Below are 24,477 nucleotides of genomic sequence, written 5' to 3' on the forward strand. Positions count from 1 at the left end.
TCATCAGATTCAAGCTCAATGTTCTTAGCAAAACACTTCTCCTCTTTGCTGGTATTGCTGGCCTGGTATTTAACGTGCCCTTAATGCAAGGAGGAAATGCAAGCGGAGTCGGGTCTGAGGGGAGTGAGCGCCAGTGCCTCCGCGCAGCTCCTGCTGCATCGGTCGCCCTCTGTCCATCCTGGGAACCGCTCAGTGCTTTGAGGTGCGCGCAAGTTAAAAATGCAGTCACTAGAAGGAACCAGGGCTTAGCGGGGGGCAAAGCGGCAAATGAGGGGTCAGCCCACAGGGAGCCCGTGCGGTCCTGCTGAGCCAGCAGGCGGGACGCGCTTAGAGACCGGGCTGCCCACCGACGGGAAGCGGAGGAGCAGCTTCCGTGACTCCCACGCCCATTCTGGGGCCATGTTGGCGTCAAACGGCGACAAAATCATGACAGCTGTGACCCACTGGGTACAAAATAACTCACAAGTCTACACTGACATGAATGAATGAATAAATGAATGAATGAATGAGGAACGCTCATTCTGTGGAAAGAACTAATAAATGCATGGGGGGATGGAATTAGAAAATCGCGGCTGCTTCATGCGCGTGCCTGCTCTTACCAAGTCACCTCATGATGGCCAGCAAGCAGCTTCCTGACGGAGCAGAGGAACGGGCTGCTTCTCATGGATCCAGGGAAACCAAAGCCTTGAAAAGAGAAACACCAAGGCCACCTCTGCCCTCAGCCTCGCGGGCCGCCGGTGAGTGAGCACACCTCCGCTCTAAGGCAAAGCCAAGTAAATACGCCTTCTGGTTGTCATTCATAAAATTTATTTTGGAAAAATATTTTAAAAAGGAATTTCTTCATTAACAAAACAGTAAAAAACTCAAATAACATTTGCACAATATTCCATAAATACATTTATATACAAAAAATATAGTCACATAGACCCGAAGTGCCTTTGTACATATTTACCAAAATTTAAATTATAAAAAACGAACATCACAAAATACTCAAGCTTTACAGATATCATGAAAAATATTTTTACAAATCCAAAAAATAACACACATCTTTTCCATCTAGAAAAAGCACATCTTCGTATCAAAAAGGACAATAAAGGCAGTGTTTGTGTTTCTAATTCAAGAAAAGACTGGCTCATAAGAATCCAAAATATACACTCAGGCAGTGCATGCTTCTTATGCGTAATTCAGTTCACCCATTTAAATATATATTCTCTTAAGAGCAACTGTCCATAGTGCAACGGCGACGACACGGAAGGCAGTGCCGCAGGCGGCCGGGCCGCGGCAGGCTGTCGGCAGGCGTCGAGGACCTCAGGAGGAGAACCTGCTCGGTCTGAACTCGGTTTCTCAGCAGCAGTCCACGAGGCCTCCCTCCTCTTCAGCAGCATTCGTTGGGGCATATATCCTTGGAATTTTACTTATTTTAAGAGAAACGGGAGTCTTGCCATCTCACTTCCATTTTACACCTGGAGGGGCCACAAGACAAATGGGAAGTTAGCCTGAGACAGATTCCCGTGCTCCAGCTTCAGGTGCTCCCATGCCGAGGAGGAGGGAGCGGCTGCTGCCTGCACTGACCTCAGTTGCTATGACGCACTCATCCTTCTCCTCGGATATGACGTACACCGACTGGTACTTGGTGTCTTTTGAAGTCGAACAGCCCGAGTCCGGCCTTTTTCTTTCAGATGCTTCTCCACTAAAAGGAAAATAGAGAAAATCCACAATGAATGCATGAGAACATTTGGGAAGAGAAACGGAGCAGTGGTTCCAGGAAGACACCCCCCAGGTACCCCCTCCTGATGCTCGGCCCGCAGCACGTACCCCCTGAGTGTGGTTGGGGTCCCCTTCTCCTCCCCTGAGGAGCCCTGGGGCTGGCACTTGGTGTCACGCTTGCTGTGCGCGTCCCTGACGGCGGTGTCGTCACCCTTGAGGTCCTGCACGAGGTTATAGTCCACCGCCGGGTAGCGGGCCTTGAAGCCATTCTTGTCGGCGCTGTGGTCCCCGTGGAAGTCCGCCTTCTTGTTGGTGTTCTTGATCTGCGTGGCCCCGATGATGCTGACTGAGATGTCCTTCTCACGCTGGCAGTTGGCCAGGTTGTTCATGGTCTCCGTCTCCCCCCGGCAGGGGTCGGCTGGGGGCCGGTGCTTCTGCAGCCTCAGCCGGACGCAGACCACCACAGCGGCACAGCCCAGCAGCAGCATGAGGACAAGGATGACCCCGGCGCACACGGCCACCCAGGGGAATGGCCCGCCCTGGCCCTCTAGCTTCTCAGTGAGGTCCACCACCGCTGGGCCCGGGGGCAGCTCGGGGAGCAGGAACTGGCAGTTGGGACCCCCGTAGCCTCGGGCACACTCGCACACATAGCGGTGGCCCCTCTCGTGGCAGGTGGCCCCATTGTGGCAGGGTGCGTGCTCGCACCTGCTGACGGGGGCACTGCAGTTCCTGCCCGTGTAGCCGGGCGGGCAGGTGCAGGAGAAGTCGTTCACGCCATCCCGGCAGGTGCCCCCGTTGGCGCACGGGGAGGAGGCGCAGTCATCCACGTTGTCGTCACAGTGCCTCCCCGAGAAGCCGGCCTGGCAGCGGCACAGGTAGGCATCACCGAGGTCCACACACTTGGCACCTGGAACACAGGGACATGAACATCACGTGTCTCCTCATAGGTTTGTTCACCAAAAAGTCACTCTGAAGCATCTATCTGTCTGACACTGTAGAAACCAGACAAACCAAAGACAGTCTGTGGCCTGAATGAGTCCACAGCGCAAGGCGACATGGTTTAGGACCTCAAATACGAGAGGCGTCCAGGTCTAGCTCTACAAGTCAGAAACCACACGGCCAGCATCTGGACAGGCGCTGTGCAGAACACTCTGTCTGGTGACTGCATTAGTCGCCACAACAGCCGGACAAGAGCATGTGCCACTCGACCCAGGTTTCAGATGGGGAAACTGAGGCTTAACGAGGGTGTCCTTGCCCACAGTTACACAGCAAGTGAGAGGAGCAGGCACTGACAACAGGGGAGGGAGGGAGGGGAAGGATGACCATTCTGGAATGCTCCGGCACATCTGGGGCCCAGCTCTCCTTGCTGTGTGTCTCCTTTGGGCAGCCAGCCCCTCGCTGCTAGCAGGAGGCTCTCTGTCCTCACTCAGGGACACCCCCAACTACTGTGCTGGGTGGCCACACAGCTGGGCCATCCTCCCAAGCTGGAGTGGCTGGCGCCTGTGGGCATCACTTACTGAACCCCAGGCGGCCTCAGGTGCCCCAAGCACCTTGTGGCCCTGAGCAAGTCATTCACTGCTTGGTCTAGGTTTCCACAGAGAACTTCATAACAAATGCCCTGGCCTCTCTCACTCCCCAGGCCTTTCCAGACTCAAAGATAGAGTTTCCATCGAGAATTCCTGGCGGTCTGGATAAAAGTGATTCATAAACTCGAGGTCACTCACAAATGCTTGTTTTTAATGCCACCTCAGTATTGACCACTCGCCCGAGTCTCTGAGCAATCGCCAGCTGCCCCCTTACCATTAGAACAGGGTGAAGAGCTGCAGTAGTCAATTTTCTTCTCACAGTTGAAGCCGGAGTAGCCCACGGGGCAGCGGCAGCTGTACCCTCCATCGGGGCTGTCTGAGCACCGGCCCCCGTTAAAGCAAGGGCCGTCCGCACAGGTCATGGCACTCAATTCACAGATTTTGCCGTAGAAGCCGGGTGGGCAGGTACAGGAGTAGCTGTTCTCGAGATCCTACACGATGGAGAGGTCAGAAAAGGCTTTCCAAAGTTGCTCCAAGGAGCCCACACACTCCATTCAACACCAGGGCACCCCAGCTTCCGGGTAAGATGCCATGGAGCCTCCGACTCACCGTGCAGCTCCCTCCGTTCTTACAAGGGCTGGGGTCACACTCGTCGATCCCCAGCTCGCAGGTGGCCCCTGTGTACCCAGGCCGGCAAGAGCAAGTGTAGCTCCCCTGGCCCGTGTTGGTGCAGGTGGCCCCATTCTTGCAGGGCTTATGGTGTGTGCAGTAGTTCAGGTCTGTGAGGGGTGGGGACAGGAAAAGTAGGAGATAGGAAGCTCGACATCAAATGCAGGAAGACTTTATTTTTCCAGTGATCAAACAGCCAGGGAAGTCCAGGGCTGCTCTGGAGGGAGCAGGCTGCCTCAGGGAGAGAAGGCTTACCCTGGTTGCAGAAAAGGCCCCCCCAGCCTTCCTGGCAGTTGCACTGCCAGGGCTGCTGGCAGGTGCCATGGAGACAGCCTGGATAGCGGATACACTCGTCACAGTAGCGGCCCTGCCAGCCCACTCTGCACCTTGGAGAAAAGCAGAAGACTCAGATGGACGCTGACTGTTGCTGGCTTTGCAGTGGACATTCTCACCCTAGAAACCATCTTCCCGCAGCACCAGTGAGCCTCTGGTTCTCCAGATTAGCAGAACACTGGGTCACCTTGGGAGCTGCAGCCTGGGCCTGGGCCCCACCAGAGGTTCTGGCTTCTTGGGTGTTAGGGCAGCACCAGTGTCAGCATCTCAAAAATCACTCCCTGAGTGATTCTAGGATGAGGCAACATTTGAGAACCATTGAACTATACTATCATTTCCTGTGCCAACTCTTTTTAAACTACTATCTGTAAATTCTCATAGCCGTTAAGGGGCTTAGATGAATGACAACTCCATGACCTTACATGCTGCCAAACATTGATTAAGTAGAAACATGAGAAAACGGCCCCCTGTTCAATCAGTCTTACTGGAGTTTTTCGAATGATCACCTAGGGCTGTTTTTACAAATACACCAGCTGTGAAAAGATAACAAGAAAAGGCAACAAAACAAAACACCACCTTGTGCAGACTTACTTGCATTCCCCTGGTTTGTCACAAAATCCATGCTGCTCATCACATCCAGGCAGGCAGATCGCTACAAGCAAAGGAAAAACAGGGTCAAGCCCCACGCCAAGTACCTCCCAACAGGGCTGCCGCCCTTGGGGCCAGGACACAACTCGCCGGCTTCAGTCAGCAAATCCCAGCTGAGTTAATCTTCCCAGGTTGTGGAGGACTGACCCCCCTGCCTAGTAGCCTGGGACTTGACTCAGCCCTGGGGATGAGCATTCTTCTTAACACAGGGGCTCAAGGACAAAAGGGCTCTCGGAAGCCCCCACCCCCACCCTATCCCCTTTTCTTCTGAGAGAGGGTCAGAAGTCTTCCCCCTCCTCCTCCCCCACTTCCCAATTCTGTGCACAAAGCTCCACCTCTTAATATCCCAGAAAGTGTGTGTGCAGATAAGAGTGGACAGCTGGTATGCAGGGTGCCAGGGCAGGACAGCTGCTCCATTGTCTGTCCTCCACGGCAGCTGCCCCAGCGCAACAATGCCGGCCTCCCCCGCGCCCCGGCCCCACCTCCTCACACACACCCCTCGCGTGTACACACACACACACACACGCACACACACCCCTTCCGCCAATGGGAGCCGGCGGGTGTCCCTGCACCTATCCCCGGAGAGATCTAATCTATGGCACGCGCGAGCTGGGGGCGGGGAGAGACTTCAGTGTTTGAAGAAAAAAGTTTAAGTTTCTGGCTACCCTGTGGTGAAGAAGAGGCAGGGAGGCAGGGTGGGAGGCAGCAGACTGGCCAGAGGCTCCCGCAGGGCAGGGAGTAGACAGTGGGCTTGAGGCTTGGAGCTGGCTCTTGCTGCCTGGTTATGAAACTCATTAACAAGCAGCTCCACAAGTTGTTTTTTTTTTTTTCCCCCAGAACCAGTTCAGGCCAAGGCAAAGCTTACAAGGAGCTCAGTAAGTTCCGGAGGGAATTTGGGAAGCTAAGGAGCAAGGACATCAAGGCACTCAGTGAATGGGAAGACCCACCCTCAACCCCAGGCACTACCCAGCTCCTGCCAGAGGTTCTGGGCCTCCCAGAGCCCCTCTCCAAGGTTGTCCAGTTCCAAGGAAGGAGAATGACAGTTCCCTGGAGTTTCTGGGCAGCTCCAGGACCTGCCCAATCCCCAGCTGTAGAGAAATCCGGTACCAATGGGCTGGGACGGCCAGGCGTTCAGGCGAGGCCTCAGTCAGCTGGAGAGAGGGCTCCTGAGGTCCCCATGAGCCAGAACCAGGAGCCAGCACGGCCCCAACCCTGCCCTAGTCACCTGCCTGCCATGACATTGACACATCAATACCTAATAAGAGGCAGGTAGAGCCTCTGTCACTATTGGGAAGACATTGCTTTTCCAGACAAGGTGCTGCGTGAGCATTCAAGCCAGACGGGGCTGTGCACCCCTCGCCCACACAGGCCTTGGAGACCTGGCCTCAGCAGCCCACAGGAGTGAAAGCCTGCTCTCTGGCCAGCATAGACAGTGCGTGTCACAGGGAGTATCCGGAAAGGCGTTTGCTCCAGAGAGGTCAAGCACACCAGCTCCAGAGAGAAAATGGAACGTTTCCCAGTGTGATGCTGTTCCAGCTCTGGGAACTCGGGTTGAAAGGGTGCCCCTGACACACAAGCTCTCTCTGTGTTCCTCCCTTCCTTCCTCCTCTCCCTCTCTAATACACACACCCTGGGGGTAGCACTGGCTTTACTTCCTGACCCCTGGCCCTGTCTCTAAAATCCTCCCTGATTAAGAAAGGCAGTTCCGATAGTGGATAAACACAGCCTGGGATGTTAAAATGTCTGCGTTGACCCCAACCCCCCCACTGACGAGCTGTGACTTATAGCAATCCACTTCTGTCCTCTGGGCCTCAGTTTCCCCACCAGAACATCTCTACAGTCCCAAGCCCCCCGTGGCTCAGGAAGCCCCGTCCCTGCGCGCGGTCCGTGTTCGTGGACGAGTGAGCCAGCGGTGCCTTCCCAGAGACTCACGCTCTGTGCAGTAGGGCCCTTTCCAGCCAGGGTTGCACACTTTCTCCCCACGCTCCCCACAGGTGAAGTGGCCGAAGGCATCGTCCCGGGGACGGCAGAAAACGGAGCAGCCCTCTCCGTAGTAGTGTTCGTCACACACGAAGCGGTAGGAGTACTTGAGGTCCGTGCGGCCGCTGCTGTGCAGGTCCTGGGACCACTCCTCGCCCACCGTCAGGTGCCTCTGGGTGGCCAGGCGGCTGATGAGTCTTTCTGGGTTTTCTATGGGGAGAAGATGCTCCTGGTTGGTTCTGAACGAGAACCCTGTGACTCGGGACAGAGGGCGGGTGGGCCGAGACATTCAGCACGGGAAGGAGGCCCAAGCTGCTCCACCCTGAACTTTCTGGGGCACGTGCAGAATGAAAGCTGTCCAGGTTTGGCTGGGGGATGGGTGGGCAAAGTCCAATGCTATTAACTGGGGAAAGCAGTTTTGGGGTTTGGGTTTTGTTTTTACCTGTTGCGAGGTCATCAGGAGAATCTGTGTGGAGAGCTTCAATAATCAGAGAGAAGGTGCCCTGGGAGAGAGGGGAGAAGACGTAAGACAACCCAGAAAGGTAACGAAAAGAAAACGGCAAAAAGCAGTCATTCCTAACAACCAGGTCAGCAACAGAGGCCTGAAGGCTACAGGTCTGGGGCAGCGTGTCTGGAGAGGGTCTCCACGCACCTCCTGCCTGCTCTCACCTTCCCTAAGGAAATGGAAGAACTTTTTAAAGAGTGGTTTCCTGACGTGTTTTTTCAGCCTGTACTACAGGATATTACGTTGTTTTTTTTAATTAGAGAGAGAGAGAGAATGCAGGCAGGATGGGGTGGAAGAGGCCCGAGGGCCCTTGTCATTTTTCTTGGGGGATGGGCACGCTCCGGGTGGGAGCGGTCGCGCTGCGCGGGTAATTGCGCCACCAACGCGTCTAGGAGTCGGGAAACCAGAACCTTCCCACGTGAAGGGGCGCCTCTGACTGGAGACCTGGCACAGAGGCCGGATACGGAAATCTCCCGGGCGCGCTCGGCCTCTCCTCCTCGCCCCAGCGCGGTCCCCTCCTGCAGGCCGCGGGGCCCCGGGGCCCCGGGGCGAGGTGTCCGCGCTGCTGGGCTGGAGTCCTGGGGCCGCCGCTAGGCAGATCGCAGCGCCCACCTGCGCCTCGCGGGGTCCCTGAGGTCCCGCCACCGAGCGCCCAAGGCGGGATCCCAGCGCGTCCTGCAGCCCGCCCAGCTTCAGGGCCGGCCCGGCGCGCGCAGGTGCGGCACTCACCGGCCAGGTGAAGCCGAAGGGGAAGCGGATGGGGTTGCTGAACGCGGAGTCGGCGCCCCCGCCGTCGGGCAGACTGAAGGAGTCGACGCCCAGCACGGGGGTGACGGCGCTGCCGTAGGTGCAGGGCGGCTCGGGGGACACGCTGGCCTGGTAGTGCTTGAGGCACACGCGGAAGAAGGTCCGGCAGGCGCACGGCGGCGGCCCCGCGCCCCCGCGGCAGCAGTTGCGGTTCCCCAGCAGCCCCTTCTTGTTGACGAACTCCTGCAGCTTCAGTTCGAACACCCCAGAGCTCCAGACCTGCACGGGGGAGGGCGGGGGCGTGAGGACGCGGGTCCCGCCCGAGCTAGGGGGCGTGGGGCCTGGGTGGGGGTTGTGCGGAGAGCCTGGAAGGGCTCAGGGGCCGAGCGCGCTCGCTGCACGGCCGGCGCTGGGGTCGTCGCCCCCGGGATTCATCTTCCGGGCCGTGGCTGGCGTGGCCCGTGCCGCTGTCCGCCCCTCCCCGCGCGCTCCTGCCCCGCGCCCCGGCTACCCGTGAGACCCCGCAGGGCTGCGGCGCCCCCACCTGCCCGCCTACCTGACACAGCAAGGCCGAGAGCACCGCCAGGGCCAGCGCGCACCGACTGCCCATGCTGCTTCGCTCCACGCGCGAGCCTGGGGGGCCCCCACTTCTCTCCTTAGAACAGCGGCGGACGCGCGGGGGATCGATGGGCCACGGGGAGCGTGGGCAGAAAAGCGCCCTTGCCTCGCCCCAGACCGGAGGACCCAGGACTTCTTTCTTTAAAAGCCGGTCTCCGCCTCTTCCCAAGGCCGCGGTTCTTTATATCCGCCCTGCGAGGTCCCGCGGCAGCCCCAGGGATGCCCGAGGAAAGGCAGCTCTCGGGGGACAGCGCGGCGGCGGCGACTTTCGTTTTCCTCCTTCCTCCCAGCCCCCGAGGAGGTGAGGGTCGCCGGCTTCCTGGTTTTGTCTTGAGCTTCTTCGCAGGAGAGGGAGGGGGAGAAAGAGAAAGAGAGAGAGTCCAGATATTGAGCTTAATTCCCAAGAGAGCTGCAGAGCTTCCTCCCGAGCCGATTAGAAAGCCGCGGTCTGGAAATCCCACGGGCAAGGCGATAATCCGGGGCCAGCGGCGCGCGCTGAGGGGACGGTCGGCGGCGGGTGTGCGCGGCGGCCCCTGCGGATCGCGGCCCGGTGTCACTCGGCGGCGGCGGTCGTTCCGGGAGCACTCCGGGCTCTGATCTCCGGTGTCACAGCAAAGATCCGCGTCTTTCCGATGAATCCAGCCAATGCCATCCAGTACACACGCGCAGGACCGGAGGGGCCGGGCCGTGGGAGGAGGCTCTGCGCCGCGGCTGCCCGGGTTCCCCTGCGCTCTGCCCTCGGCCGGGTCGGGTCTCCGCGGGTGCGCGCAGAGGATCTGGCTCTCGCCGGCGCCTGCCGCCCTTATATTCAGCCGGCCGCCCGCATGGCTAATGAGATGCAAATCAGCAGCCCCCCAATCTGGCGAGAGCTGTCACAAAGGAGCCACTTTTCCAAACCCTCCTCTCAATGGATCGCCAAATGGTCAGTGAGCTGTAAAATGTGCAACCCTCCTCCCCGCCCCCACCCTTCCCCGCCCCCCCAGTCCTCCCCTGCCCCCGCCCCCAGCCCCCCCTTCCTCCCTCACCACACAAAACGCACTCATTTACATTCCTGCAAAATGTTCACCGCAAGAATCCCCCTGCTTCTGGAGCTGGTGCCGCCGCCCCGTCCCCTCCGCACGCCCTCCCGGGCCACAGACGCCCAGAGACCCTCGGCCACACGCGGGGGGCGGCGCTGCGGGCCCCACTTGAGCGGCGGGACGCGGCCTCCGAAACTCCGGGCCGCGGCGCCAGCCGAGGGGTCTCCTTGCGCCGACAGCGTCCCGGGGGCTTGGGGAGGGCGGCTGCGAGCAGGAGGATGAAGTTCGAGGCCCGAGCTCTTGGCGGGGCCGCCCCTTCTTTGGGGCAGGCGCTTCCTAAGGAGGAGTCTCTTGGGGGCGGAGGCGGGGGTGGCGATTCGGGGAGCATCGTAGGAAAGGGGCGGGCGGAGCGGTGGGCCGAGGGCTGCCAGAGCGAAGCGGCAGTTTCGGGAACTTTGGGGAGGTCCGAGGCGGGGACACCTCCTGGCCCAGGATGGCGACTGAGCCTCGGGGAGTGCAGAGCCGACGCGCGGGCGGGGCCAGGACGCCCCCTGGGACACCCGCATCCCCGCGCCTTCGGTGTCCTCTCGTGGTCCGCGACCACTGGGAGTGGGGGCCGGGGGGCCGGACAGCATATCCCCGGAGCCAGGAGAACCTGGCCTTCAACTCCCCCCATAGACACGCGCCCTCCCCCACAGGATCCTCGGCCGCCGCCACCTTCCCCGGGTCTGGGCCCCTCTCTCCCGGGTATCCCCCTCGGCCTCCCTCCGCCTGGTAAGAAGTGAGTTTGGTGTGTGTCGTTCGCGTGGCTGTCATTAAGGCAGCCTGTTATTGTGCGAGGCTGAATCAGTGGCTCTTTGTGCGCTCAGCTGTATGGTAATGCAGACAGCACCTGCTCCCCGCACAATGCGGAGAGAAAGAGCTCCCCTCCGCGCGCGCCGCGGCCTCTGCAACAATGTCCGGCACATGTTCTAAAGCCCCCTCCAGCCCCGGCCCCCAACCCACAACCTTTACACAACCGTCACCTTATTAGGTTTTTACACGTCCATCAGACACTAGAACTTTTGTTTTCATTTTTTAAAGGGAAATGAGTTTATTGGGAGGGCCGAGAACACACGTATCACACAATGAATTATCTAAATTGCCCTCCTAGGCACGATGGAGAAGTAAGTTGGGGCAGAGACTCCTACTCTGGCACCTAGCTTTGCACTTCTCCCTCTCTTTACCATCCCCGCCAGTGGATCCCTGCCCACCCCCAACACCTCCGTAGCTTCATTAGAGTTCCAGGTGAGTGTTGGAGTGCCCCCTTTGATTGTAGCTCAGCCCCAAGGAAGCAGCCTGGCCACAGTGTCCTCACTGTAGGTGTGTTAGAGCTGCCTTATTGGTGAGAACAGGGCACCGTCAAAGTAGAGCGAGACTTTCATCTCGGCAAATGTCTTGATCACAAAGTGTCTAAGCAGAGGGAAAGTCTTCAAACACCAAGGACAACCACTGCAGCCAGAAATCTGAAGGTCACGTGGTGAAGTCGTCCAGGGCAGGCCCTCCGGCTGCTACGCAGCTGGAATTGCTACTCTGTGGCTCCTCTTCAAGTGACCCAGCCTGTCTCCTGCTACCTTGTTTCCCAAATACCTGTAAAGTTTTAGGATCAACAGAGATGTCCACTTTAGGTTTTCCACTGTTGCCTCATGGAATAGCGAAGAGTTAACCACAAGAAACAAGCATATGATGTTTAGTGCCAGGTGAGAAAGGCAGGCTGGGATCACCGTGAACCCCCTACTGTTTGGTTCAGAGCAAATGGAGGCTTCAGAAGATGCTGCCACCCCCATGATGGTGTCCTTTTTGGACTCTATAGGGACTTGCTGTCGCCACAGGGAGGGGCCAGCTCAAATCCTAATTTAATCTTGCCACCTAGTGTCAGGATCCTTTTTTCTCTAGGTTGATGTTTCCTCCAAAAGCTGACTTCAGAGCATTCTGCTTCCCTAAGGCACAGGAGCTGTTCCCTGTGCTGGGGGCTGGGGGTGGGGGTGGGGGTAGGTGAAAGGGTTTCAGGAGCAGAAGAAAGGTAAAAAAAGAAAAGAATGCGAGGTCAGAATCCAGAATCCTCTGCCTGTAACACTGAGTGTAGATTTCAGTAAGAAATGAAATATCAGGAACCTTTTAATTAGAAAATGGAAGTGGAAAACAGGCTCATTTGAATGCCTGTTTAGAAAACTGGAAATAAAAAGTTCCACGCGCAAGGGCTTAAACCTTGGGGGAAAAAAGACTTGCCCCAAATCTTTAACAAACCCCCCTCAGTATCAAGTATTTGTTAAATTGACATGGCACAGATTTCTCGATTACGGCGGCAAAGCGGAACTGAAAGGCATCGTAAAATCCATCAGAATCCTGCCCAAAGCGTTCATTCTTTTCCAACTTAATTTATGCCACGCGATTCTGTATTGGGGAAATCAAGCAGAAAGCCCTTTTCTTCTGCTCCCTCTCCTTCCTCCTCCTCCTGTTCTCCTTTCTCTTTTCCTCCTCCTCCTCCTCTTCCTCCTTCTCCACCTCCTTCCTCTTCTTCCTTCTCCTCCTTCTTCTCCTTCTTCCTCTCCCCCATTTCTCTCCCCCCACCCCCAAGTTGGTTCCTCTCTCCCTCTCTCTTTCAAAAGCTGTGCTAACGGGGAGACTGTTTAACTTCAGCGTTTCTATAGGAGCCTGTTGTAGTTTAACTCCTGCGCACCAGTAGCTGGGATGAACAAAGGAGAGACTCGAGGTCCAACTATTCATCCTTTCTTTGCACTTTAATTTTCATTGATTGGGAAGACAAGGGGAGCCCTTAGGGATTCGAGCTGGAGGGGACGACACGCCTTTAGACGCCATCAGCCCCCTAGCCAGCCATCTGCTCCGAACCAAATGGCGTTTTTTCACTCCCTAACTGCATGTCTCTATACTCCCACAACTAAGCACTCTGAACCCCACAAATGCAGGAGGGAGCTTAAGCCAGGGTATGTTAAATAGGCTTGCCTCAGTGTTGGCCCCGGCTGCCGAGTCCCTCCTCCCCACACTATAAATCCTCACCTTGCTCATTAGGAAAAAACAGGAAACTTTCTTTTAAATACTTTTTTATGTCTCAGGAAATTTACTGTACAAAGTGAGGCTCATTAGGGCTTAGAAGGCACCCAATACATCAGACACAGAAGTGGAAGGAGGAATTTGCTGCCTGGTGGTGGTGTTTTTTGTTTTGTTTTGTTTTTTTTCCGGGCACCACAACCCCACAGGCTGAGTAACCCCAGTGTCTAGGGTAAGCTCAGGCTGTATAATGATCAGAGCTGCAGCCACAGCAACCACATGTGGAGTTCTCTGTTTGCTGGAGACACTGAGTATCTCCCCACCATTTTATGAGGCCACCTGGGAATAAAAGCTTATGGCCATCATCTTATCAAATTCCAGTGTGGCCATCCTCAGCAGTGTGTGCATGACCTAATACCATGGTCACTCAATCCTATTCCAACCCCCCTTTCCAAAGAAAGGTTCTATTCTCCAGGTTCGTGTGTGGTGGTGACTGTGGTGGGGGCAGGAGGGCCTGGGCAGATTGCAATAAACAATGCCCAGAATAGGCTCAGACTCTAGGCCAGCCACAGGTTCAGTTTTCTGTGTAAACAAGTCTGGAGACTTGAGTGGGGTTTGTGTTTTCTCAGACCAACTGAACACTGTATACCCAACAGAGAGGTTCTCTTATTCGTAAGAAGAATTAGGGTCCTTGTTCAGAATAACAAGATAAAAAACTTCCAGGCAGCAAATCTGGTGTTGATCAAACATGCCAGCTTACTTGAAATAAAGAAGAAGAAGAAGGGGACGTAGACCATGCTTATTAATTAGTATTGGTATCACATCTGCACCAACCACCCTCTGCCCATTCTCCTTCCGTCAGTTTTGGAATCTGAAAGCAGTTAACGTAGCAGAGGAATGGGCCTGCTGGCTGCCACACGGGAAGTTCTCAGAGGCGTCCGTGACGAAGCCTCTGTGTCCTGGAGCTATCATGGTTACTTCCTTGCTGCTTACTTCTTAAAGCTGTCTTTGGACACGTGAACATAGACCTTACCCCCCAACACACACACTCACTGGGCCATGTCCCCTGCCCAGCCACGCCCACCCAAGTGGGTGCACAGATGTGTTCACACTCGGTTGCCGCGCGTGGACTTACAAGCCCACGAAGCCATCGTTCATCACAGCCTGGAAAAGGGAGGGGGCATCGATCTGGTTTATGTTTGGACCTCGAGGCTCCACCAGCGCCGGCGCAGGCAGGAAGGAGGTGAGCGCCGCCCGCGTGCACACAAGGCGCGCGGCCCCCAGGCAGCCGCGCTTCCACAGCGGGCAGGAGCGCGACCCCCGGCGCGGGCAGCTCTGCGCGAAGGTGGGCGACGGTGGGGGCACAAGAACAGCAGCCGGGGGCGAAGGAATCAGCCCCGCAGCGGCTCCTAAGCCTCCCCGCTGGCCGCGGCTGCGCCGCTGGAGACCCGGCGAGTGACTTCCCCGGTGCGGCCGGGTCCCGGCGCCACACGCCCTTTTTCCTTTCTCAGGATCCGCGGCCGTGCAGAGAACAGGAAGACGGGCTCCAACCCCACCTGGTTCGTGTCGGGGGGTCGTTTTGCGGTGGGGGGAGTCCGAACCGCGCCACGGGCCCGCGAGACGCCCACCTCTCGCGTGCGTGGAGCCCGGGGCCGAGGCCAGGCCCGCTGCGAGCAGCGGAGGCATGTGCTGATTTGCATGAGAACGGGCGGGTCGCGTGGCTCAGCTGGCGGCCCCGGCGCAGATGACGGCTCGGCAGCGGGCCCCCGCCCCCTCCTCTGCGCCGCGGCTCCTTCCCCTGGAACCCGCGGATCATCTGCTGGGGCTGTCCCGCGCCCCATCTCCATGACAAAGCGCGTGTTTACCTGCGGCCGGAGCACCGGCGGGCACGCCTTTGTCCCGGGATCAGATTACCGCAGCAGCTGCTGCGGGCCCGCCCCGTGCGAACCCCGGAGCTGCCCCTCCGAACTTTGTGCCGACTGAACGCGCCGGGACCCGGGGCTGGGGGGCCGGGTGTTGGGGGGTTAGAAGGAGGCCGCGTGGCCCAGGGAGGGGCTGTTTTCAGTGCGATGATTGCCGGACGCTGAGATCCGCGACGGGGAGTGAGCGCACCTGAGGGCTTCCTGGAGGTGGTGGCGGCGCCAGGCAGCATTACGAGGGGCACCCGTGCAAGGCCCAAAGCGCGAGGGCACAGGCGGCGCGGCCGTGAGGCGGGTCATCCCTGGGCCACTGCGAGGGCGGAGGGCGGCGCCAGGGCCCTCCCGGTGGACCCCAGTCGCCGTCGTGACGGCCCCACGCAGCCTCGCGCCCGGCCGCCGCCTCGTGCGGGACTCGTGCCCGCATTCCCACCTCACCAGGTGCAGCCGGCCCGGCCCCGGGCTGTGCGAGGCGACGGCGCACACCTCGGAGCCCTGGGGGCCGGGGTCGGCGGGCGGGGCCGGGGCGCGCCCTTTGTGCCCTCTTAGCGGAAACCGCGCGTTCCCGGAGGAGCGCGGCCCGCCGAGACCCCGGATCCCGACGCCAGGAGGTGCTGCAGGAGCCCGCGCGCGGGAGGGGGGTCTCCGGCCCAGGCCCCTCGGTACGGGCCCCCTGCGGCCGCCACCCTCCGCCTCCGCGCGGCGGCTCCTTTCCGGCTGCATCCGGGGGGTCGAGGCGTCGCACCTGGAAATCGCAGCCTGTGACTTTGTAAAAAAGTGAATGGGGAAGAAAAGGCGCTGAGAGGGGCGATGGGCGGACGGGCCGTGCCCACCACCGGGAGGTCGCGGCACCTGTCGCTCCTGGTTCCCAGGGCGGCCTGTCAATCACCCACGCTGGGCTCAGCTTGCCGGGAGCGGGGGCACGCGGGGGGCTTCAAGGCCCAGAGCTCAGAGGCTCGCAAACAATAAACTCAGAAACGTGGCGCGCACCCGCAGGGCCTGACACAGCCTCTGGAGTGGCCCCTGGGCCTGTCTGGCTGCAGGGTTGGTTGGCCGTGGGCGTGTGCGGCTCAGGGTTTCCTCCACGCCCTTTCACGAATGTCCCCACGGGACCCCGCGTCCCCCCAGGCTGCTCCAGAGGAGTCCCGGAGAGCGCGGCCGTGGAAGCTTTCGAACGCGCCGTGCTTCCCCGCCGCCCCCGCCTCCCTTTCTGTGAGCATCTGCCGGGGAGAACAGATGTGGGCACCTGCGGTGACCGGCTGCGTGCGTTCCATCCCATTCACAGGCATTCAGACGTGGCCACAATGAGCGGCCTTTGTGTGCACAGAGTCACTAAATATATTAATCTGTACTCCCCAGAGCACCGGGCTGTTTAATTTTTCACTAGCAATAACATCTGATCTAATCCTTAAATCGGCTCCCAAAGCCTTCCCTCCCGCCCACCCCGCCCCTCCCCCCGAAAAACGTGTGAAGTTATTCAACTTTCCACCTGTTGCCTGCTGCACTGGGCGTGGGTTATTGCAACCTCTAATGTTGGTTCAGGCTGGGTGGAGGTTGGGGGCCCGTGCTGGGGAGCTGTTGGCCCACATGGGCATAGGGAGGGTATGTTTATCAGACGGAAAATAAACACAAAGTGCGGAGTGTGGCTCCCCAAATGTTGTGCAAACAAAGAACAATAATTATTAAACAGCTTCCCAAGCAACCCAGCACACCCACCCCTTCTGTGTAAGGCCTTTAAAAATGTACATAAAGTTCCCATTTATCTTTTTGTTTATTAAACTCTAGCGGTTGTTATAAATACCGGTCAATAGGCCACACAGCCAAAAGGTAACATAAATCTCAGATGTAAGACTCAGATTTTTAAAGCAATTTTGTTGCATGACTCTTTTATCTTAGCATCCCTTATTTTATTTTGATTTGTTTTCGGCCACAATGAGTCCTTTAGTGCCATTGTGGACTCACAATGCACATGGACATCAGGCTGTGAATGAAGACAGAGGCAGTTTAAACAAACCAAGCTCTTTCTTTCCTTTCCTTCCATTGTAATATGAATGGGCCTTCTGCATTTGGCTGCTAGGAGACCGGCTTTGCAAAGCCCTGCTCCAATAAATGGGCTGGAGAGAAAGGGACCCCAATAAACAGCCCAAGTATCCAAGTATCAGAGGGGAAAAAAAAGAAGGAACAAAATTTAGGCAAGTATTTTCTCACTTTCAAATCAACATATTTCCTAATCTCAGAATGTTAGTTTCTATCGTTGCATTCCTTGCTTTCAACAGTTTCCTTCATTCTTGTCATTGTAATTCCTATTCCCTCTCTCCACCACTTCCAATGAGGAAACAGAACAGGGATCGTTCTGGATCACCATCAAGATTTGTTTTCAAGATGCAATATTTTCTTTTTTTTTTTTTTGTTCCTTTTAGTAAAATGGGAACTGGAGTGGCATATTTGTCGGTCATCATCACTAATAACTCATGATCATACAATGCCTTCAAAATTTATTCATTGGGGGATCAGTAGTAGCCTAGTTGGTGAGTCTGAAGGAACCATCACAAACTATGATTTGCTTTTCTACTATTGAGACTGTTCTTATTCCTGTTAATAAGCTGATTGAGGCAAGATGTGAGGCTGCTTGCAGGTTGCGAAGGTCCCAGGCACTGATTGTGTTAGAAAGTACCACCACCTGCCAGCTGTCACTCATTTCTCAGTGGCTAGAGCTCAGGCATCTGGGCACCAAGGAGCCAACCACTCTCCAGGCAGAGGGGAACCCACACTGACTTAGAGCTGGTGGGCTAGGGCAAGACATGCAGGAAGTAGAAGGCCACTTCATTTCCTCACTGGCTTGTTCACTCCTGACTCATCACAGGGGCTGAGGACCCAAAGTGGAACTGGACCTGTCTCTGCCACCAGGTGAATTATAAAATGAGTTGGGGAAGACTTTCTTGCTTTTCCATTTTCTGAAAGTTTGTGTAGGATTGCTATTTCTTCCTTAAAAGTTTGATAGAATTCACTAGTGAGGCTATTAGCACCTGGCCTTTTCTTTGTGGGAAGGTTTTTTTATTGTTGTTGTTTTGTTTTGTTTACTTAATTCAACTTCTTTAATTAATATAGGCTGACTCATCATTTCTACTTCTTCTTTGTTCAGGTTTGGTGATTTGCGTGGTTCAAGGAATTTCTTATCTAAAGTTGTTCAAATGTTCTTTTATTCCTTAACTGCAGGTGGTTTCCGTAGTGATACTGTCTTCCATTGCTGGGATGCGCAATGTGTGTCTTCTCTCTTCTTGAGAGATTATGATCAGAGTATTATAGGCTTATCAGTTGTATCAGTCTTATCAAAGAACCAGTCTTTTGTGTCATTGATTTTTCCCTGCTCTAGGCAGAGATGGGGCAGCCACTAGGCTCACCTCATTTGTTTTCCTCCTTTCAAGATTCTCCATCCTTTACTTCCTGTTGTCTGTTGTCTGAAAATAGTAATTTTGTATTTTTGTCCAGTTTTTTAGTTATTTAAAGTGGGAGGACCAGTTCTGTAGGAATTATTCCTTCTTGGATGGAAGCTAGAACAGGACACTTTTGGTTGTAACAGAACATCCTGATTCACTATCTGACTATGTATAAAGAAGATTCTCTCTCTTATAATCAGGAAAGAAGGTGGTTTGAGTGCTGGTTGATGTAGTGGCTCTGCCACGTCAAGGCCCAAGTGCTCTCCTTCCTTCTGCTCTGACATCCATGGCCTGTCAGTCACTCCATTTCCCGACTGTGTGATGTCTGCAGCAGTACCAGACATCTTCACCATTACAATGATCATAAGAAGAGGAACATTGTCTTTCTACATGATACCTTTTATCAGCAATAAAACACTTCAGCAGCATTTAATGTGCATTCTCTATGTAGAAATCAGTATGTTTTCATGGTTTTGGCTTTTTGTCTTTCCTAATTTTTGGACGGTCAATTGTTACCTGTATTAGTCTGTTCTCATGCTGCTAATAAAGACATACTTGAGACTGGGTAATTTATAAAGGGAAGAGGTTTAATTGACTCACAGGTCAGCATGGCTGGGGAGGCCTCAGGAAACCTTACAATCATGGCAGAAGGGGAAGCAAACACATCCTTCTTCACATGGCAGCAGCAAAGAGAAGTGCAGAGCCAAGGAGGGGAAAAGCCCCTTATAAAACCGTCAGGTCTCAGGAGAACTCACTCACTATCACCAAAACAGCATGAGGGTATCTGCTCCCATGATTCAATTAACCCCACAGAAACTTCCTCCCACGACATGTGGGGATTATGGGAACTACAGTTCAAGATGAGATTTGGATGGGGATACAGCAAAACCATATAATTCCACTCCTGGTCCCTCCCAAATCTCATGTCCTCACATTTCAAAACACAATCATACCTGCCCAACGGTCCCCCAAAGTCTTAACTCATTCCAGCATTAGCTCAAAAGTCCAAGTCCAAAGTGTCTGAAACAAGACAAGTCTCTTCCACCTATAAGCCTGCAAAATCACAAGCAAGTTAGTTACTTCCTAGATACAACTGGGGCACAGGCATTGGGCAAATACACCCGTTCCAAATAGGAGACACTGGCCAAAACAAAGGGACCACAGGCCCCATGCAAGTCCAAAATCCAATAGGGCAGTTATTAAACCTTAAAGTTCTAAAATGATCTCCTTTGACTCCATGTTTCACATCCATGTCACACTGATGCGAGAGGTGGGCTCCCACAGCCTTGGGCAGCTCTACCTCTGTGGCATTGCAGGGTAAACCCCCCCCTCCTGACTGCCTTCATGGGCTGGCATAGAGTGTCTGCGGCTTTTCCAGGTGCACTTTGCAAGCTGTTGGTGGATCTTCCATTCTAGGGTCTGGACAATGGTGGCCCTTTTCTCACAGCTCCATTAGGTGGTGTGCCAGTGGGGATTCTGTGTGGGGGATATGACCCCACATTTCCTTTCTGCACTGCCCTAGCAGAGCTTCTCCATGAGGGCTTTGCCCCTGCAGCAGACCTCTGCCTGGACATCCAGGCATTTCCATACATCCTCTGAAATCTAGGTGGAGGTTCCCAAACCTCTGTTCTTGTCTTTGGCGCACCAGCAGGACCAATACCACATGGAATCTGCCAAGGCTTGGCACTTGCACCCTCTGAAGCCACAGCCTGATCTGTACATTGGCCCATTTTAGCCATGTCTAGAGCAGCTGGGACGCAGGGCACCAAGTCCCTAGGCTGCACACAGAAAGGGGGGCCCTGGGCCTTGCCCAAGAAACCGTTTTTCCCTCCTAGGCCTCTAGGCCTGTAATGGGAGGGGCTGCCATGAAGGTCTCTGACATACCCTGGAGACATTTTCCCCACTGTCTTAGTGATTAACATTCTTCTCCTCATTGCTTATGCAAATTTCTGTTGTCAACTTGAATTTCTCCCCCAGAAAATGGGTTTTTTTAATCTATTGCATTGCCAGCCTGCAAATTTTTCAAACTTTTATGCTCTGCTTCCTCTTGAATGCCTTGCTGTCTAGAAATTTCTTCCACCAGATACCCTAAATCATCTCTCACAAGTGCAAAGTTCCACAGATCTCTAAGGCAAGGGCAAAATGTTGCCATTCTCTTTGCTAAAGCATAGCAAGAGTGACCTTTACTCCAGTTCCCAACAACTTCCTCATCTCCATCTAAGACCATCTCAGCCTGGACTTCATTGTCCATATTACTAACAGCATTTTGGTCAAAGCCATTCAACAAGTCTCTAAGAAGCTCTAAACTTTCCCACCTCTTCCTATCTTCTGAGCCCTCCAAGTCTCTAGGAGGTTTCAAACTTTCCCACATTTTCCTATCTTCTACTGAGCCCTCCCAACTGTTCCAACCTCTGCCTGTTACCCCATTCCAAAGTCACTTCCACATTTTCTGGTATCTTTACAACAGCACCTCACTACCTGGTACCAATTTGCTGTATTAGTCCATTCTCACACTGCTAATAAAGACATACCTGAGACTGGGTGATTTATAAAGGAAAGAGGTTTAATTGACTCACAGTTCAGCATGGTTAGGGAGGCCTCAGGAAACTTACAATCATGTTGGAAGGGGAAGCAAACAAGTCCTTCTTCACATGGCAGCAGCAAGGAAAAATGTGGAGTGACGCAGGGGAAAAGCCCCTTATAAAACCATCAGGTCTCATGAGAACTCAATCACTATCAAGAGAACAGCATGGAGGTAACCGCCCCCATGATTCAATTACCTCCCACCAGGTCCTTCCCATGACATGTGGAGATTATAGGAACTACAGTTCAAGATGAGATTTGGGTGGGGACACAGCCAAACCATATCATTACCCAAATAAAATCTTGAGCTCATGTGGTGGTTATACTCAAAGAAATTTCATTCAGCATCCAAATAAAAACTGCAAATACATCTTGCAGTCTATTTAAAGGGTCAACTTGTTACCAAGAGAAACCTGTCCCAGATGCCCCTGCCATTCATTTTCTGGGTTTCTCTCTCACAGCTGATGTGATGTCTCTCACTTTAGCTTTTTCCTCTGCATCAATCCCCAAATTCGCTCTACAGTTTCTTTTTTATTCCCCTTTCTTTTCCTATGTTTCTCTTTTATGTAAACCTCCATGCCATTTATAGATTTTTTCCCACACTGATAAACTGGCTGTGCACAGCAGAGCACAGGGAAGTGCTTGCCTGAGCTATGAAGCAGGAGGTGAAGCAGGATGTGGATAATCCTATGTAACTCTTCTTGCTCTTGTTACACTGATTTCTGCATGCAACTTTTCTTCTAGTCTCCCAGGAAAGAGAACTTGAAGTAATCTTTGACTTTTCCTTCCCTTTGCTGTAGTGTACTGTAGTCATAACAATTTTTTAAAGCTTCAGGATTTAGACAGATTGGAATTTGAGTGACAGTTGTGCCACTTACTACCACTTGTATTAGTGAATAACTTTTTAAAACTTAAAAATTTTTCCTTATATCAAATATTTATAATCTTAAAATTCAAATGGTATTTCTAGATTTGTTAACAAAAATAGTAGTTGCCCACACCACACACTCCCACTCCCAATTCCTTCTCTTACATTTATCTCTTATATATTTCTTTTGTATATGAGAGAATTTACTCTATTTTCTTTTCCTTTTTTTGTGTGTGAGACAGCGTCCTACTCTGTCACCCAGGCTGGAGTGTGGTGGCACAATCCCAGCTCACTGCAGCCTGAAACTCTGGGGCTCATATGATCCTCCCACCTTAGCCTCCTAAGTAGCTGGGACTACAGGTGCATGCCACCATGCATGGCCAATTTTTAAAAATGTTCTGTAGAGATGAGGTCTCACTATGTTGCCCAGGCTGGTCTCCAACTCCTGGGCTCACAGAGTCCTCTTACCTTGGCCCCCCAAAGTGCTGGCATTACAGGCATGAGCCAATGTGCCCGGCCTTATGCTCATATTTTCTAAGAACACGTATTTAATGTTCTGTCCTTACTTTTCAATTGTGCGTATAGTCTATGGACTTCCTAACTCTAGAAGACAAGGATTTAACTCTCCCACCCTCACTTCCTAGACACATGCACATTTATGTAAACACACGTAAGGTCACCTCCCTTTTTTCAAAAATAATTATAACACCCCTTTGGGTTAAACTCCCATTCAGCAATTATCTTGTTATAATTACATATTTATTCACAGCCAAGACATATGCTATATCCTTTTTTGCATATTGTTTTCACTAGATTCAATAATGGCCTCATTTACTTCCTTATTCACTTTCCTATCTAGCTATTACTTATCATCATCAAATTCTGAAGATCCCTTTTAAGATATTCATCCATAACAGGCATTCCATGTGATTCACTTCCTTCTGGAAACATCTCTCCTAGAGGCCTCTATCCCCTACTGTATAAGTCCTAGCTTCTGTCCTAGTACTTCCCTTCTCCTCTCTCCTAAGCTGGGACTTCCTGTTTTTTAGGTCCCAAATATATCCTCTTTCTTGGCTAATTTCTTAATTTTGGAGAAGAATATCCTCCAGTAGCTTTCTGAGATAAGGATATCTGAAAATATCTACATCCTACCCACAAACAGCTAATATAGTGAGAGTTGAATTCTATGTTAGAATTATTTTCTTCAGAATTTTGAAGTTAATGCCCCATTGTATTCCAGCTTCCTGGGATTCTGTGGAGAATTTCCATGCCATTCTGATTTCCAGTCCTTTAAATGTGACCTTTTCATTTTTCCTTCAGGAAACTCTGAAGATCTTTTCTTTATCCCTGGTGTTCTGAATGCTGTGGCGATGTGCCTTGGTGTTGGTCTTCCTAGGTCTGTTGTGCTGGGCACCTGCTGGGCCCTTTCGATACGAGAATGTATCTTCTAGACCTGGGAAGATTTTCCTTCTATCTTTCTCTTTCATTCCTATTTTTCAAATGTCACATTTGTGTTTTCTCTTTGTTTTTCTTTTTTGTTCCATCATCTGAGCGATACCATCGAATCCATCTGGGAGGCCAATGAGCAGTCACCTGGTGGGGCTCCTTGCTCTGCCTGCCTTCAAGGCCTCCCCAGTCCAGCTCTGCTTCCTGCTCCCCTCAGCATGAACCTCCTGCGCATGAGAGTTTGGTCTCCTGAATTTTTCCCTCAGTCTCTTTCCTAGGTTTGCTCCTTCTGCTTGGAGTCCTTCCTCTTCTAACCCTTTGTCAGATCCTACTCCTCCTTCCAGGCTCAGTTCACAAACTTGCTCCTTGAAGCTTTTTCATCCCTGTCTTAGACTGTTCAGACTGCTACAGCAAAGTACCATAGACTGGGTTTAGAAATTCATTTCTCATAGCTCTGGAGGCGCTGAGGTCTCAGATCAGGCACCAGCATAGTTAGGTTCTGGTGAGGCCTCTCTTCTGGGTTGCAGGCCATCTTCTCACTGTATCCTCACACGGTGGAAAGTGGGCAAGAGAGCTCTCTGGCCTCGTTATGGCACTATTCCCATTCATGAGGCTCCACCCTCATGATTTATTCACTTCCCAAAGGCCCCACCTCCAAAGACCATCACGCTGGGATTAATTTCAACCTATGAATTTGGGGGGTGCGGGGGACAGAAACATTACAACCCTTACTCCTTACAATATGTTTTACTTGTTGCCTGGTATTCAAAGTATGTTAGTTTATGTCCCCAACCACGATGAGCACTCCTTAAGACTAGAGGTCATTTCACATACTTCTTGGTGTCACCCCACAGCACTAATCAGCAATAGGTGCTGAACACCATTTGTTGATTTTACTCAAAGAAAAGCCCATCAGGAAACGTAAGCCTTGTATGCTGAATCGAGATTCCTTCCCAAATCCTTTAATGCATACGTGGTGCCACTTCAATTTGGTAATGTTTTCTGAGTACCTGATCAAGTGCTTTGCTAGAGATTCTGAAGAAAATCAATAGAATGTTTTTCCTAGAACAATATTTGACCATTTTACTTTCCTGATGGAAGACTCATTAGCTCACCAGGGCTTATAGCTGCCTTGCTGAGACATACTGTGTGTAAGGATAGGTTTGGAGATACATCCTAAATAAGTTGATATTTAAAATTGACATTTGTCAATAACTTACTTTTCAGAAAAATAAATCAGATTGGTTTCAAGGTCGTCACTCACACGTGCCTGCCAAGATGTTTGCTTGGTTGTAGAGAAAAAGGTGGAACTGCAGCTAGAGGGGTGGACTTGCGCATCACCCGGAGCCCACCTGATCTCCTAGCCCAAGGGAGCATGTCCTGAAGGTGAGTTTCGCCATCTTAGAGCAGCTGCAGAAACAAGACTG

General features: G+C 53.3%; 1 protein-coding gene across 2 annotated transcripts; it reads right to left on the bottom strand.

The window, feature by feature from the left end:
• Positions 1–790: 790 nt before the first annotated feature.
• On the bottom strand, positions 791–9,511 carry DLL1 (delta like canonical Notch ligand 1). 2 transcript variants are annotated; one of them, XM_520601.8, is made up of 11 exons: positions 8,672–9,511; positions 8,098–8,394; positions 7,306–7,366; positions 6,816–7,073; positions 4,827–4,887; positions 4,158–4,288; positions 3,843–4,012; positions 3,508–3,724; positions 1,816–2,614; positions 1,573–1,690; positions 791–1,463 (listed from the first exon to the last, which is right to left on the bottom strand). In XM_520601.8, the coding sequence occupies exons 1-11, from the start codon at positions 8,723–8,725 to the stop codon at positions 1,458–1,460; spliced, it is 2,172 nt and encodes a 723-aa protein (XP_520601.2). In that variant the 5' UTR covers positions 8,726–9,511; the 3' UTR covers positions 791–1,457. The 2 variants fall into 2 exon arrangements, with proteins under 2 accessions (XP_520601.2, XP_009450724.1); XM_009452449.5 differs by lacking the exon at positions 8,098–8,394 and having other exon boundaries at positions 8,672–8,755.
• Positions 9,512–24,477: the final 14,966 nt, after the last annotated feature.

The sequence above is a fragment of the Pan troglodytes genome, chromosome 5, assembly GCF_028858775.2.
Source record: "Pan troglodytes isolate AG18354 chromosome 5, NHGRI_mPanTro3-v2.0_pri, whole genome shotgun sequence".
NCBI lineage: Eukaryota > Metazoa > Chordata > Mammalia > Primates > Hominidae > Pan > Pan troglodytes.